Source organism: Salvelinus fontinalis, chromosome 36, assembly GCF_029448725.1.
Source record: "Salvelinus fontinalis isolate EN_2023a chromosome 36, ASM2944872v1, whole genome shotgun sequence".
Taxonomy (NCBI): Eukaryota; Metazoa; Chordata; class Actinopteri; order Salmoniformes; family Salmonidae; genus Salvelinus; species Salvelinus fontinalis.
Window position 1 is genome coordinate 10564161 of NC_074700.1, and position 16716 is coordinate 10580876.

A 16716-nucleotide genomic window follows, 5' to 3' on the forward strand; every position below is an offset into this window, starting at 1 on the left:
TTCAAAGCAGCTCGCTACATTGTTATGGTGTACATCAAGTGCAGTTTTGTTGTTGATCTGGAAATGCAAATACATTTCAAATCGAGCACGGCTAATGAGAACAGCGTCTTCATCAATATAACACACCGTCTTGAGAACTTTACACTTACACGTGTCAAACAAATCTAATTATGTTGAATGTAAGATATCAAGCCATCACATACTGTATATTCCCAGTGTAGTTAGAATGTTATAGCTGTAGTTTCTTCACTGTAAACGCCATTCATATTGGCATCCGGGAGACTACGTTTTCACAGTGATGTTCATCTCCAAACCGTTGACCTTCTCGTTTGGGGTTGAGTGTTTTTTAAATCAAAGGAAGTTAAGAACCTGGACAATTTCCTGCACAAATGAAGTGTATTCATAGTGTATTCGTGTGCTTCTTTTTTTAATTTACAGTCATTAAAGGTCAATGTCTCTACTGATGAAGGATAAAGATAACAGGACCTATTGCCTGAGGATTCATCCGTCTTCTTGTTAGGGCCTCCTTGAAGCTGTCCTTAGCTTTGTGCGAAGGTAGCATACGGAGTACATTTTCATTCATATTTGATTTTCCATAGCGGTCAGAGTTGGCATGTTGTGAATATCTGCACTGGGCATCATACATTATCATGAATCCCTGCAAGACATACAGTACCAGTCAAAAGTTTGGACACACCTACTCATTCCAGTGTTTTTCTTTATTTGTACTATTTTCTACATTGTAGAATAATAGTGAAAACATCAAAACTATGAAATAACACAAATGGAATCATGTAGTAACCAAAAAAGTGTTATATTTGAGATTTGAGATACGTCAAAGTAGCCACCCTTTACCTTAATGACAGCTTTGCACACTCTATGTCAGTTTATCTATCTTAATTTCATCTTCATTCTCCACAAAGCACACGACAAAAGTGCCATGTTGTTTGACGCATTTGTACGCATCTCAGCACGTGTGACTGCTCTTGTTGGGAGAGGCTCAAATTCATGCTGACCCTCTGCAAAGGGGATCCCACTTCTGACACCAATTTCAAGGTTCATCCAAACAGTGATTTTAGGGAGGCCCTCCCCTGTGGCTGGTTTCCTTTCTGATTTGGTGGTCGGGGGATCCAGAGGAACATGTTTCCCTAATGGAACCCACATGGGATGGCCACAAGCTACTTACCCCTGTTATTTCTCTGTCATGTGTTAGGCCGTTATGAAGGTGTTCTGCTGTGGGGAGAAAAATAAACGGTTTGAAACAGCAACAAGGACATTTTTTCTTTCTCTTTCTTTCAATGCCTTCTACTACCACCATTATTAATGGGCTGTAAAAGGTCACTTTGGTCTCGGAGTGGCCGTTGGCGGTGGGGGTTTGTTTTCTCCCACATGGCACCCATCGGAGTTGGACTGAGCCAGAAACACTGGTGGGTTGGTGACAGAGAGTGCCATGGATAGGGCCTCCTAGGGGGAAGTGAGGAACTGAGCCGTAGTGCCACTGGTTGGGTTGTCACTGAAGCTTTTGGGCAGACTGAGATGACTTCAAGATCACTTGAAGTAGACCTGTAGGCTGTAGCTTGAACAAAGTTGATGGATTTTTCTGTTCCCAATGTTGACATTTAGGTGGAAAGTATGGTAATGGATTACTCATTCGTAGTAGTATCAAGGTTAGGTTAAGGCGAGGGTTTGGGAGTAGTGTGGGTTCTATGACAGCGTCCCACATCCAGTTCTGTTTTTCCCCGTTGCAGAAGTTCTGTGACAACTAATATAGTTCCCTTGTCTACCCTCTAGAGATGTGGTCAGAGATGGCTAATACGCAGCTCAGTACGGTATGTGCTAGTCTTCTGCGAAAGTCTGAGAAAATACAGTGTTTATGGAATGTGTCATTTGTCATAGCTTGACAACTGGAATCCATTGGAAATGGCTTGGCACCAGTTGGCCATAAAATGTTTGTCTGTTTATGTACACAATGGCAAATCCCCAGGAATGATTCTTGACATAATCCATTTGTGATCCTATGGAAGCAAATATGAGTCAGGCTTTTCTGCTCTGCGGCTGAGGGAAAAGACAATTACGTGAAAGCTTTTGGTTATATGGATTGTAATCAGAGCATTGATTACAATGCTACTAGCATATTACTTTTCCCCGCTCTGTGTCATATTGGAAAAATGATATACAAAGAGTGTACAAAACATTAGGAACACCTGTTCTTTCCATGACATAGACTGACCAGGTGAATCCAGGTGAAAGCTATGATCCCTTATTGATGTCACCTGTTAAATCCACTTCAATCAGTGTAGATGAAGGGGAGGAGACAGATTAAAGAGCCTTGAGACATGGATTGTGTATGTGTGCCATTCAGAGGGGGAACGAGCAAGACAAAAGAACCCTTTGAACGGGGTATGGTAGTAGCTACCATCCTCACCGGTTTGAGTGTGTCCACCACCCATAGGACATTCAGCTAACTTGACACAACTGCAGGAAGCATTGGAGTCAACATGGGCCAGCATCCCTGTGGAACGCTTTCAAAACCTTGTAGTCCATGCCCCGGCGAATTGAGGCTGTTCTGAGGGCAAAAGGGGGTGCAACTCAATATTAGGAAGGTATTCATAATGTTTTGTACATCCAGTGTATATCTGATGTCATCATAATGTTTCCCTATGGTTAGAATTAAGCACAAATGCATTTGAAACACATTTCTATAGGGTATGGTAATTTTAGTTTTAACTATACAGTGCATTCTTACAATGCCTTTACACTGGCATGACTAAAGTATGTGTTATCGTTTCGTCATTTCTTTTCAAAACCTCACTGCCCTCGCGTGATAACCATTGGCCATTTGTAGTTTTGCTGCCACTTAATGAAATAGTGGATAACAGAATGAACGAATGCATTTTTGTGTTAGCGTGGCTGCCACTGCCTATCCTATCAGATAATTAACTTTCACAAATACACTGCCCCGACTACCGAGCAGAGAAAGCCTGCTGCACAATTAGAATGACTTATCTTTGCACACTACTATTTCCACAAATCGGGAAATACAAGCAAACAAAGTCAAATGTCATAGTTCTTGGCCAACCAATCTTCCGAACCCCTTATTTGTCACCCAACCAGCCCGCAAGTTCGCTTTTCATACACAAATGAATGAATAATGTATTAATTGGTAGATTCAAGTCTTTGACTGAAGCGATGTATTTTCCGTGTTATTTTGCTGCTTCTCCATTCAACAAGTCAAGAGTAGATGTTTCGATGTTTCAAGACTAATGTTTCCCCCTTCAACCTCTTTTCACTACTGATGGCCTCATGCCGTCACTGGCGCAATTCAATATGTATACGCCTCCTTCTGTTTGGTTTTCACCGCAAAGCAAGGTTTATTTTCATGTGTGCTGTTGCCACCGAGCCGGCGATCCGGTTCCTCTGAGCGCCAGGGGCCATTTGAGCAAATCCATCTGTTTGAGTGTGGCGTTTTTATTAAAGATCCAGTGCAGTCAAAAACGTGATTTTCCTGGTTTTATATATACAGTATTTCCACACTATGAGGTTGGACTAATACTGTAAAAGACCGCCTGTTTTGGCCTGCCTGGTGAAATCACCAGGCGGTAAATTAGTTAATAGACCAATAAGAAAGACGTCTAAACCTCTCTGCCGATAACAGCTAGTTTTCAGTTTTCCCCTCCCCACTCAGACCACTTCCAGACAATCCTTGCTCTTTGGAAAAAAGCTATTTTTGTTTATTTTTTCCCCAATTTGAATTAAAAACAATCATAGTAAGGTACTGAATTGTTACCCAGAAATTATTTGATATTGAGATAAAAACAGCTTCATTGGACATTTAACCGTGAGACGGTGGCGGAAGGCAGCGGTTGGTGTGTGTGTGTGTGCGTGTGTCTTAGTGGGTAGACTATCCATAGGATGGTTTGCGCTGCTGACTCTTTCCACAGGACACTTTTTTATCCCGTATTTCAAACGTGCTAAGAAACTCTGAGGAATAAGCTGTGGAGCACAATAACTATTATAGATTCAGTTCAATAAGTGGGCATTGGAATACATAATAGAACTTGGAGCTTTGTCTTTATCCTTCAAAGACTAAGGCATAGGAAACTATAATGTGTATTAATTCCTATTTGGCTTATTTGACAAACATAACTTATTCCTTCTGGTTTTAAGATCATTTATGGGGGTTGGTTTTTCTACATTGACCACTGTAGCCTGGAGACACATTGCTGTAATCATAGAGCTTACTAAGTGGTACGGTGTCATTACGTAGATAGTCACATTTGCTTAATGAACGCTTCCAGGGACACTCTTTTTTCCCCTCTTCCTTCTGGAAGGTTTTAAAGTCGGACTTTTTCATGCCATCCGCACTCCTCTTTCCTCCCATTCCACAGTGCTCTTCCTCCCTCTCTCTCCCACATGCTAGAATATCCTCACACCTCCTCTCCACCTGCTACTTGGGAAAGTATAAAAATGGGTTTGTGTTTGTTTAGTTCTGTGTGTGGAGTATCCAGGGGAGGCATGTAGGACAGAGTACTGTAGTGGAAAGTACTGCCGAACGGAAGACGCGAGGCTATTATCTACTCTTTCGCTGAAGCGGTTGTCTCTTTTGTACAGAGTGCCCCTAGAGCCCCAGAACTCAGACCTCACATAGCAGTCCTACAGAGCATGAGTAATGCAGCCTGTCTATGGCTAAGAAAAGTCCTATTGAATGTGTATGGGGTTGAAGGGGTTGGGATGAGTGCTGGTGGTTCATGTTTGGGTCGTGTCATATGATTTGGACTTAACCTATTTAACCTATCAACTCCGAAAATATAATACAGTTATTGTATTTCTTATAATGTTATTATGTTGTCCCCTTGCATTTGTTACTGAACTAATTTCACGTGTTGTATTTCTGTGCTATATTTGAGAGCACATAAGCAGTTGCGGGTCTCGTATTATTAACTTCCTCATGTGTGACAAGGACGCAAAGTATTGACGGAAGAGCGGCCTCCTCAACAGTACTCTACTAAACATCCACAGTGAATACATGCACTATTCCCGGATCCAGTAGTTAACCGTCATTCGGGGTAATATCCCTTTTCAAGTAATCACTAATTGCAATAAGAATTTCAGTTCCATTTTAGGCGAGATAACCGATGAGCATGCAATGCAAATCAGTGAGCGTTTCTAATTAAGCCTTGCTTCCTCCCTCTCGCCTGGCCCTTTGTGAGCGCACAATGTTGTTTCTCCATCAGCAACGAAAAGGCTGTTTGTTTCATCACTAATGTGCAAATGTAAAGCTGTTTTGTGTTGCTCAAAAAATACTTAACAGTTAGGAATGCCATGTGTGTTGTGTTTTGGGCGTTTGATGGTAGAGAATACTTAGCACCTCTGAACGTAATTTGGAAATTGAGTGTGCACCGATTTTACATGTAGAATTGCATAAAAAATGTCGGCAGTCAGAACGATTGGCATACAAAACGCTAGATCCACATTCGGTGCGTGTGTGAGCCTTTATGTAAATGTTTTCCTCCTTTGTCGAACTTTGTGTGTGTGTGTTAGCTGCCCCCTCTTTTTTCTAGGAAAGGGATTTATAAAATAGGACCATCGTTTTCATCATAAACAATGCAGAGAGAAGCTAGAGCTCCTGCAGATGCACACTCACTTACATGACTTTGCACATCTATAGTAGTCTCTCTTGCCTGCATATTGCTCTTTGGACATTTATATCAGGGATTTTCCTGACCAAATGACCCGACCAAGAAAATGTCTTGCATCTAACTTGGGCCCAGAGTTTGTTCCCAGTCTGTTCACGTGGTCAGGATTAACTCCTGTTCCTTTTGATGACCTAATATACAAGATGCATTATCTCTGATGCTTTAATCAGTTCCTTAGCAGTAAGAAAAAGGGATTTGTCCAAATTGCTAGCCTTCCTGCCATGTTCAAACACCACCAACCTCTTCCCGCCATTACACCACTTCCCTCCTCTTTCTTCCTGGCCAATCCGTTTTTGTTCGACTGGGCAAAACTACGATCAGTCATCAATATTTCTGAACTGATACGGCGTGTCTTAAAGACATCAAACGAGGTTAATGGCGTCTTTAAACGTTCCCTTTCTTCCCTCATATGTCCAAACGAAGCGGGTATTTGTCAGACTGCCACACAAATTGTTAGGATTATTTATAGCCAATGTTCCCTCTAAGCTGCACGCAGCTTCCCTGGGACTGCCGCACATAAGAAATATCAGCCTGTGCAGAGAATCACGAGATTGAACTACACTCAACTTTCTAGAGTTTTCCCTGTTAGTTAACACTACCAATGTTTCCCTTTCCTGTGGGAATTGTGTTCGAATCAACCCAATATTAGCCACTTTCAATGCAACATACTGAAACAAATCGAACTATGAAAGACTGCAAAACTAACTATGCATGAGATTTTGTTGTAGGCAAAACACATCTGAGTAGGATTCTATTGCATCGACTGGCAAGACCCAGGCCCGTACTCTACACAGACTAGTGCACCATAACCAATCAGAGCGTCAGTAGGCCTATATGCAAATAGACCATTGCCATATATGGATCTCTGGCATTCACTTTGAACTGGGCTGTTTTTACAGCATGAGCGGTCATGCTCTTGTTTTGAGATCAAAGCGAGAGCTACATGTAGCAACATGTGCACATTTGTACATGTGTTCATATCCTTTGCTAGTTAGTGAGTTATTAGGACCGTTATTGATAATTTGTAGTCAGCAATGAGGGAGTGATTGCTTCCTACAAGAGCACAAAACGTGTGCATTTTTTTTGTCTTAAAGGGGCATTTTGAGACAGGCTTGAATTAGCTAAGTAGACAATAGGCAGAGGGTAGCATCATTTGCCTGATTCTCAGTAGTAATGGTATGGGAATAATAATGCATTTTATTTTGTTAAGTGGTTTCTTGCATCAAACAACACGACAACATTTTCAGTCACCTCGGACCTCATGGAATCTAGGCCTACATTGAACACCATACATTGGCTGCTGCTGTAGGCTGAACGATAGCTATTTCCATGTTAAAATGATAAGGGATGCATTTTCTCCATTGTTTTTGATAGTAGGCCACTCTGGTAGGCCTACATTATGATCAAATAGCCCCAGTAGCCTACTTGACCACTGTTAAAACTAACTTAAAGCGTGTACAGTGTTCACAGTAAATGTGCGCCGGAAATTGCACAGAAGTTTCACAACGTTCAGGTTTGCACTCAGTAGACCTGAAATTTAGAGGGAACATTGATTATAGCCTTTTCCTTTCCTCACCCCCTCACTTTCACTTTCACCAAGTGCAAAATTCTAACACAGAAATGGGCCCTTTCACGCAAATTAAATTGAATATGTAACTCAGTATAATTGTTGAAATGGAGTGGTCCTGAACCGGGGGTCTAGTGTGGAAAAGAGGTCTGAACAGAAATTTGGGTTTATTAATGCACCCTTCTTGACCTCTTATTCATACTCTTAAATGGTCTGTGCAGTTAGAACACTACCTGTGGTGAAGGCTCAATAGCTTTGCCATTACGAGTGGAGTTGAAGCTCCACTTTCAGATCATTTTGAAGAGAATGTCTCAAGGCTATGTTTGTCTGGACGCTAAGCCAATTTCAAACAAACGGGCAATGAATGGAGACTGTTAGCACAACCCCCCCCCCCCCCAAAAAAAACAGAAGCACTCCCTGAGGAGAATTTGGCAAAAAATATAATAATTTCTTCCTTTCCACGAAGCTTTGAAAATCCATTTGGTCACAAAGTTATGAACTGATATACTTTCTTCCAAATCAAATCAGTTTAAAACCAGACTGACCTCCGAATGATTCCTATAGTTTTGCCAAAATGGCAGCCTTATTCTGTAATTGGTGCTCTAAAGCGCATTTGCCCTGATGCATGCCGCCTCTGCAATTTCTATAGAAAGAATAGTTAAAAGGCAGTCCTAAATCACACAGCCCTAATACAATAATAAAGCAAAAGAATGGGGACTTCTTGCCAATTCCTCTCAAAGCACTTTCACACACATACCGGGGTCTTCGTTGAGCTAATAAACTTTGAGAAAGCAACGTTTGATTTCGTAGCTAGCCACAGTAAAAAAAGAAACTCTGTGCAGCAGCTGCCACTACAACAACGTCGGCCATATTTTGGGTTAATCTCCCATAATGCTCCACATCATCCCAACTTTTGATCCCGCTATGACCTCATTGGCGGATCAGACTATTACTTCATGTGAACTAGGTGGGGGAGAAGTGGTTTTTAAAATGGATGTGACCAAATTATGTTAACCTGTATAGAAAATTATGAAACCTGTATAGATTAGAATAAAACCTTTACTACCCGCAATGTTTTATTTGTCTGCCCCCTTTTAGACATTAAGGCAATGACATAAAAAACATCACATTTAGCAGTACGGGGAATACAGCTTGCAAAAAGGCTACAGAGGAGGTGGTGAAGATCCTGCCATAGATCACCTGCTCTGTTAAAAAGTATTCAAGCCCCCCTTTTAAGATCCAGCATTAAAAACCCACTGCCAGTCGTGAGTCTCTCTGCTACACAGACCCGCGGACACAGTGTTCTTAAGAGCGGTACAGGCTTTTCAGTCGCCAAATTATTAATACTGTGTCTACCCTGGTTAAATTGAAAAAGGGAGCAGGGGGATGCTTTGAAGCTTGGCTTTTTTTTCATTCAACTTAGTGAATACGGACAAGGTTATATAATGGCCCGCGGCAGAGTGGAATGGCGGTAGCATGGGCACAACGCCACTAATGTTTTAGCTTGCACCGGGCTTTACACTTTTCATTTGTTTGTGGGCGACAGCTTAGCAGCGGATTAGCAGAGCTAGCCTCAATAATTTAGGTTGATTTAAGGGGAACCCAGCGAAGAAGCTACCGAGGCATCTTTCTAAAGTGACGACCGGGGATAGCGAGGTGTGAGATTGTTCGGTTTTTGTTGCCATCATCCCCTCCTATAATATTCTGACCATAGATCGACAAGCACCATATTTGTTTTTGTTTTTAACTCTAAAGCAATGTTTTCCCCTTGTTGTACCCATTGGCCATAAGCTCTTAAGTAGGGATTTTTTTTAGACACCCAAATGGCTTTAGTAACAGATTTTATTTCAGCACACTATTTGATGTCACCCTCGTCTTGGCTGATACTTTCTAAACTAAGATGCAGTGCAGTCTCTACGTATTGCACAGTTATCCCTTTGGTTTCTATCGTGCCCCCTCTACATTTAAATGTACATTTTGACAATAGCCAGTAGCAGAGGCACTCCCGCATCAACGTCTGCCTCTCTCCTGTGATCTCCCTTTTCGTTCAATGAGCATAACAACAGATCGTAACATGTTTAAAAAGTGACAGGAGTAGTTAGAAGACACTGTATCTGTATGTTCTGCTCCCCCCTTACTCCCCAATGGTAAAGGTTAGGGTAATATGATCCTAGATCTGTGGTGATCTTCCTCAATATCTGCGTCAACATATCCCCGTCAACAAATCCCCACAAAAAGCAGTTGTGCGTCACAGCCAGACTTGAATAGGGGTTTGATCATGATATCTGGCGCCCTTGTCTGTGAAAACACCATTTCTTCCATGTCACGCCTCAATCATTCCCCATTGTGAGATGACTTTTCCCCTCCCTCTCACTTCCATTGCGAATCCCCATTCGTGTCATCATAGTCCATCACAGCCCACGCAGGGAGAGGCGTTGAGCCATAATAGATGGCCCCCGGAGCAAACAGCCCAACAGCATATCAATTACCCATCCAGCCCTGTTCAGCCAGACGCCACGATGCAACCACTCCCCAGCCCAGCAGACAATAAGATACTGTACAACGCAGATATTACGCCATCTTTTTTTGTCACTTACAAATTGTGCGCTGTAGACCCGGCAGCACACCTGTGTGTGTGTGTGTGTGTGTGTGTGTGTGTGTGTGTGTGTGTGTGTGTGTGTGTGTGTGTGTGTGTGTGTGTGTGTGTGTGTGTGTGTGTGTGTGTGTGTGTGTGTGTGTGTGTGTGTGTTTGGTGATTTCCTAGTCGCCTTTGACAATGGAGAGCCATCTGCCACCCTGTTGTTGTTGTGCCCTTTTCATTGCAGGCAACATGTCTCATGTCACTTCTCTATAAACCCTTCAGGTTCATTTGTTCAGTTTCAGTACTGCTGACGATCTCTCTCTCTCTCTCTCTCTCTCTCTCTCTCTCTCTCACACACACACACACACACACACACACACACACACACACACACACACACACACACACACACACACACACACACACACACACACACACACACACACACACACACACACACACACACACACACACACACACACACACACACAGCAGAGGTGATTCAGCCGCTCCTGGTATTATTGCAGCTGTGTGGCCCCTAATGACCCACTGAAGTGATCAAATAAAAGGAAAACGGTTGTTCGGCACAGGGACAGATGGAGTCATACCTCATATTCCATCTCGTCTCAGGCTGAGGTGGTATGTCTCACGCCTGCCTATGTGGCCTATCCTATTGTCTCAGCAGCTGACTGGCGAACTTAAGCTATTGAAACCCTAACATTGCATTTTTACATAAAAGAGGACAGATGAAAAATGAAGATGTGTAATGGTCATAACAATGATCATGATGATAATGATGTTATCATTTTAATCCTCTTAGGATATCACCTCCACTTCTGAGAGCGATTACTTCTTCTTTATGGTGCAATCTCTTTCATGTGTTGTAATGATGGGGGAAAAATCGATACAGTTACATATCGCTTTATTATTTTGGACGATGTCATATCGATACTTTGTAAAAAATATATTTGTATTTTTGTTAGATTTTTGTAGTGTTAGCTAGCGCTAGTCGGCTATACATGCGCCAAACTCTGATATTTTTCATCCTATAGCTTAGTTCTCCATCTTCTTTTTAAATAGTGAGCCAATATGTTTTCAGCACTTTTATTTCCATGACTGATCAAAACAAATCTTTGAATTTCCTCATGCTCTCTCTTCTCTCTGCAGCAGACATGTAGTGAGACATATTTTTGGAACATCAAATTGCAATAATATCACAGTATCAAATCACAATACATATTGAATCAGGAGAATCGCAATACAAATTGTATCCTAAGTATTGTAACAATATCGTACTGTGAGGTCCCTGGCAATTCCCAACCCTAATGTGTTGTGTGTCCATTGGGCCATGCTTGTACATGTGCAATACATGTATTCCTTGTAAAATAGGAGTTTCCTTGGACAGATCAACAATAAATCAACCGATTCATTTTGTGGAATGAGATGTTTAATCAAACAATATCCCCAGATAATGTGGGTACGAGGTGCTGATCATGAGCAAAGTTTAAAAAGTAGGTATTTACAGTTCTTAAAACTACACTTCTCTGACTCTTGTGACAATGGACATGTAAAACGAACAATATATATAGTGTGAAATTCCATCAACTGTCAATTTCTCATGGCTGTCCACACATGCCATGGTCGGACAAAGAAAACGCTGTTCCCATCTCACACTCCTCCCCTGCATGTTTTACATTTCTGTCCCTTATTGCCTTTACACTTGACTAGTTGTGCTGAATTGCGAGCACCAATTAGGGCTTAGAAAACCTTCGCATGGCCAATCAGATCCTTGCCAGAGCTCTTATCAAGAACGGTTCTCATTTACACGGGATACAAGCCCCAATGCCAAGTGGGTGGTTTTCCAGGGATAAAAAAAATGTGAGATAGCGATATGTTCTCCACACACTGTTAGACAAGTCTGTGTGGTCATGGCTGTTATGATAGTTATTCAAAAGTTGTTTTATTCTATAACAAGGGTTATAAAATCTTCCTCCAGCCCTCCTCCTGGACAGTCTACTGTCTGTACAGCCTTTTGTTCCAACATTGTTCTAGTATACCTGTTTCTACCACTAAATGCTCATTAGTACCTTGATTAGCTCAACTTGCATAGCCAATAGCTATCCAGAAGGATGTTTGGCCACACCTATTCTGCAACATTCTGAGTTGGGGGGAGGGGTGGCAGAGCTGGTTAGAGCTTCTCTTCTCTTTAGGGAGGCGAGCTCAGTCCAATTTCAGTGTTAACGTTAGCATGCCAGCTGCAAAGACCCATGTTGAGCATCAATCATCGCCTGCCTTCTGTTTCTCTGTAATGTTTGGAAAAAGTTGGCCTCGGTCATTAGAGACAAAATGGGGGTCAAGGGGCCACGAGATGTATGTCCCATAAAACAGTACATACAGATTATGCACTGTGTGATATGAAACAGCTTGCCTAGATGGATGTGGGTAGGAGCGTTGAATTATATATATATTTAATATGACCAGATTGTCTCACAGTGACCTTTTGTGTCACTAACGTTGAGGATACTAGTAACTCATGTTCATACACAACAGGATAGGAAAATAGTTACTGTGCCATTTTGTAGGGTGGGCTAAACTTATGTAGATTCATCCGGCTGGTAGCTTAGCCAACTTTGCAACTGTTTCTCTTGCCAATGATTGCTAAATGGCATGATTCACTACTAATATTGTGCAACTATAGGAAGCATCAGCAAAGTAATGTGACAACAAATAAATAACTTGTTATCCAATCTTATCCCCAATAACAAACGTAAAGTACCTTTAAACATTTATTTGAAGAGTTTCATTCCAAAACACTAGATATCAATTTTCAGAAATATTGGTAAATTAGCTTTTCTTTTTTAAAGAAATTATGAAAACGATTGGTGTGATTTTTCACTATCTAATAGGCATGGGGTTGGTCAATGATAGACATGTATTTGTTTAAAATCTATCACTTGATGGTTTCATTTCAGAGACAAATAATACTGTTTTTTTGCTAAATGTAGTACTGCTAGGTTTTACACAGTCAAATGTAACAAAACTACATTTTAATAAAGAACTACAAATGATACATTTGTGATATATATATATATATATATATATATATATATATATATATATGATAATAATAATGACTCACAGTACGTGCATTCATCTTAAGATAGCTAGGTGAAACAACCACATATCACAGTGAAATATACTGGAGACGAACATTCCATTCCAGCTAAACAATGGATATATTGTTGGCCTCCTGGGTGGAGCAGTGGTCTAGGGCACTGCATCGCAGTGCTAGCTGCGCCACCAGAGTCTCTGGGTTCGCAGGCTCTGTCGCAGCCGGCCGCAACCGGGAGGTCCGTGGGGCGATGCACAATTGGCATGCGTTAGGGAGGGTTTGGCCGGTAGGGATATCCTTGTCTCTGTATGCAAAAATGTAATGAAATATAAATAAAAATAAATGTAATAAAAAAAATGTATATATGTGTCATTCAGCAGACATGTCATCCAACATGTGTCAGGTAGACATACAGTAGACATACTTTTCCCACATTTTTTTGTGTTACAAAGTGGGGTTAAAATGGTTTTAATTGTCATATTTTGTCGAAGATATACACAGAATACTCTGTAATGTCAAAGTGGACAACTATTTTCAGGTCTTGCCATAGATTTTCAAGCAGATTTAAGCCAAAACTGTAACTCGGCCACTCAGGAACATTCACTGTCTTCTTGGTAAGAAACTCAAGTGTAGATTTGGCTTTGCGTTATACGTTATTGTCCTGCTGAAAGGGCTTACCCTGTGAACTTTTTTTTAGAAACAAACATTGAATATCCCTTTGAGCATGACAAAGTTATTATTGACACTTTGGATGATGTATCAATACACCCAGTCACTACAAAGATACAGGCGTCCTTCCTAACTCAGTTGCCAGAGAGGAAGGAAATCGCTCAGGGATTTCACCATGAGGTCAATGGTGACTTTCAAAACTTTATGTAACTTTAAAAAGTTACATAGTTTAATGCATGTGACAGGAGAAATCTGAGGATGGATCAACAACATTGTAGTTACTCCACAATACTAACCTAATGGACAAAGTGAAAGAAGGAAGCCTGTACAGAACGTGCATCCTATTTGCAACAAGGCACTAAAGTAATACTGCAAAGAATGTGGCAAAGCAATTAACTTTTTGTCCTGAATATAACATTTTATGTTTGGGGAAAATCCAATACAAGACATTACTGAGTACCACTCTCCATATTTTCAAGCATAGTGGTGGCTGCATCATTTTATGGGTATGCTTGTAATCGTTAAGGACTGGGGAGTTTTTCAAATGGAGCTAAGCACCGGCCAAATCCTAGAGGAAAACCTGGTTCAGTATGTTTTCCACCAGACACTGGGAGATTAATTCACCTTTCAGTGGGATAATAACCTAAAACGCAAGGCAAAATCTACACTGGAGTTGCTTACCAAGAAGATAGTGAATGTTCCTCACGGGCTGAGTTACACTTTTGACTTAAATCTGCTTGGAAATCTATGGCAAGACCTGAAAACAGTTGTCTAGCAATGATCAACAACTAATTTGACAGAGCTTGAAGAATTTTGAAAAGAATAATGAGCAAATGTTGCACAGTCCAGGTGTGGAATGCTCTTAGAGACTTAACCAGAAGGCTTCACAGCTATAATCGCTTCCAAAGGTGGTTCTAACATTTAGTGCCTATACGGTATTGTACTCTAAATTGATGACTTTATTTACAACACCTGCCATAATATGGACTTGGTCTTTTACCAAATAGGGCTGTCTTCTGTATAACACCCATACCATGTCATAGCAAAACGGATTGGCTCAAACACATTTAAGAAGGAAAGAAATTCCACAAATTTACTTTTAACACCTGTTCATTGAAAAGTATTCCAGGTGACTACCTCATGAAGCTGGTTGAGAGAATGCCAAGAGTGTGCAAAGCTGTCATCAAGGCAAAGGGTGGCTACTTTCAAGAATCTCAAATATAACATATATTTTAATTTCTATAACACTTTTTTGGTTACAACATGATTCCATTTGTGTTATTTCATAGTCTTGATGTCTTCATTATTATTCAACAATGTAGAAAACAGTAAAAAAGTTAGAAAAACCCTTGAATGAGTAGGTGTGTCCATCTTTTGACTGGTGCTGTATGTATTCCTACTTCTCTTGATTGCATCATTTTACAAGTATCAGATCTTATGTTTCCACTCACATTGAGAAGGCAATGCAGTCTCCAAACGGAGTCTGGCTTGACCTCCAAAGACAATCCTCTTAGCGATAACATGCAAGTGCTGAAATCTGCAACTTTGTGACTTTCTGGTCTTGGCGCGTTCATAAGGAAGATAAATCGCTTTCTCTCTGCAACGCTTAGCACCTTCGATAACTATTTATGTCCTCACTCTTTCTCTCCCTCCCTCTCTCTCCAGCACCACCAAAGTTTTTGAGAACCCCCAATGACCAAACGGGCGTGCAAGGAGGCGTGGCATCATTCATCTGCCAAGCAACGGGAGACCCACGCCCCAAGATAGTTTGGAACAAGAAGGGGAAGAAAGTCAGCAACCAGAGATTTGAGGTATTAGGTCTATTGTTCTGATGTAAAATGCTCGACAAAACGGGAATGCTCAACAGTGCTTTTGGTACCCCTATCCCCCCCTCCCGTCCCTCTCCAAACTTCTAACACATAATCCATCCCCCCGATCTCCCAAATCACACGCCCGCCTTTGCCACCACGCATGAGCAGGCTTTCATAATCATGCTGGCCCAGCCATCTAACATGCATGAGATTTAATGAGCAAGTACACAGTGATCTGGGACATATTTGTAATTAAAGAAATACAGAAAGAATGATGGGGAGTGAAAGAAAGAAAAGGGGGAAGAAATGGTGTGACCCAGATACCTATATTAACATCATGCTGAATTTGGCTGCTTATGCAAAACGAGGGAGAAGTGTATCTCTGTAGTTCAAAGGTCTTTTGCTTCGTGGCATCTTTATCTAAATGCATGTCCCCCTCTCTGTTTTGTTTGGCTGCAAGCTTTGATTTGTCCTTCTCTTTAATCGCCATGACAAATAACACATCATCTACGAACACTGATAAGATTTCTATAAATTTCTGTGTCATTCCCTTTCGGAGTGTATCATAGTGTGATATGAACAAACACCTTCCTCTCTCCTTGCCATACTACTACTCAGCAGTAATGGGTTATCTGGATTTGGAGAGTCTTTGGCGTCTCACAGGTCGGGCAGGAATCGAATCTTATCAGAGTTCATCACATTTGTGCCGCTGCACGTACTGAATGCTAATGCACTAGCTCGCTAACTCACCCATCGCCGCTGCGAGGCTTGCTTGCCACGCCTTTATTCCCCCACTCACTCACGCGGCCGGCTCCTCATCCCTAACAAAGCCCATTTCCCTTTACAGAAACACTGAGACTTTCTCAACCCAATTTTCTTTCTCTTTGAGTTTGAAATGGGAAAGGGAGCACTTTTACTTACCATCATCACGCGCTCTTGCAATGATTGCCCAAATGTGCCCTTGTCGCTTGGCCACTGAACCGTCAAGGTGTTTTGTTCAACTAACACATGAAAAGATATGCTCTGTACCAGTGAGTGTCGAGGCCGGCCTTTCTGCGTGTGTGTTTGTGCTTGTGTGTCTGTATATGAAGCAGAGGTTCTTAACAGTCAACTTTTTTTTTAAACCTACCTAAAAATGCATAAAAATGAGTTATGATACAGGGCTTTCTAAAAACAGTGAGTATACAGCATGGAACGATAGCTGTAAAAGCTACAAAACACCCGTTTGTGAACATTTTATGTGTTGTATGTCCAAAACAATTGGTCATGTCTTTTTGTAC

At 41.3% G+C, this 16716-nt stretch overlaps 1 protein-coding gene across 50 annotated transcripts in view; it reads left to right on the forward strand.

Moving 5' to 3' along the window:
* The window catches only part of LOC129835195 (receptor-type tyrosine-protein phosphatase delta-like), a 678254-nt gene that overhangs the window by 537936 nt on the left and 123602 nt on the right, over positions 1 to 16716 (forward strand). For 26 of the 50 annotated variants that reach the window (XM_055900635.1, XM_055900637.1, XM_055900636.1 and 23 more), the window contains one exon: positions 15291 to 15439. In XM_055900635.1, the coding sequence (XP_055756610.1) occupies positions 15291 to 15439 (149 nt within the window). The remainder of the gene's footprint in view (positions 1 to 15290; positions 15440 to 16716) is intronic. The other 24 variants (XM_055900640.1, XM_055900644.1, XM_055900646.1 and 21 more) reach the window with 1 other exon arrangement.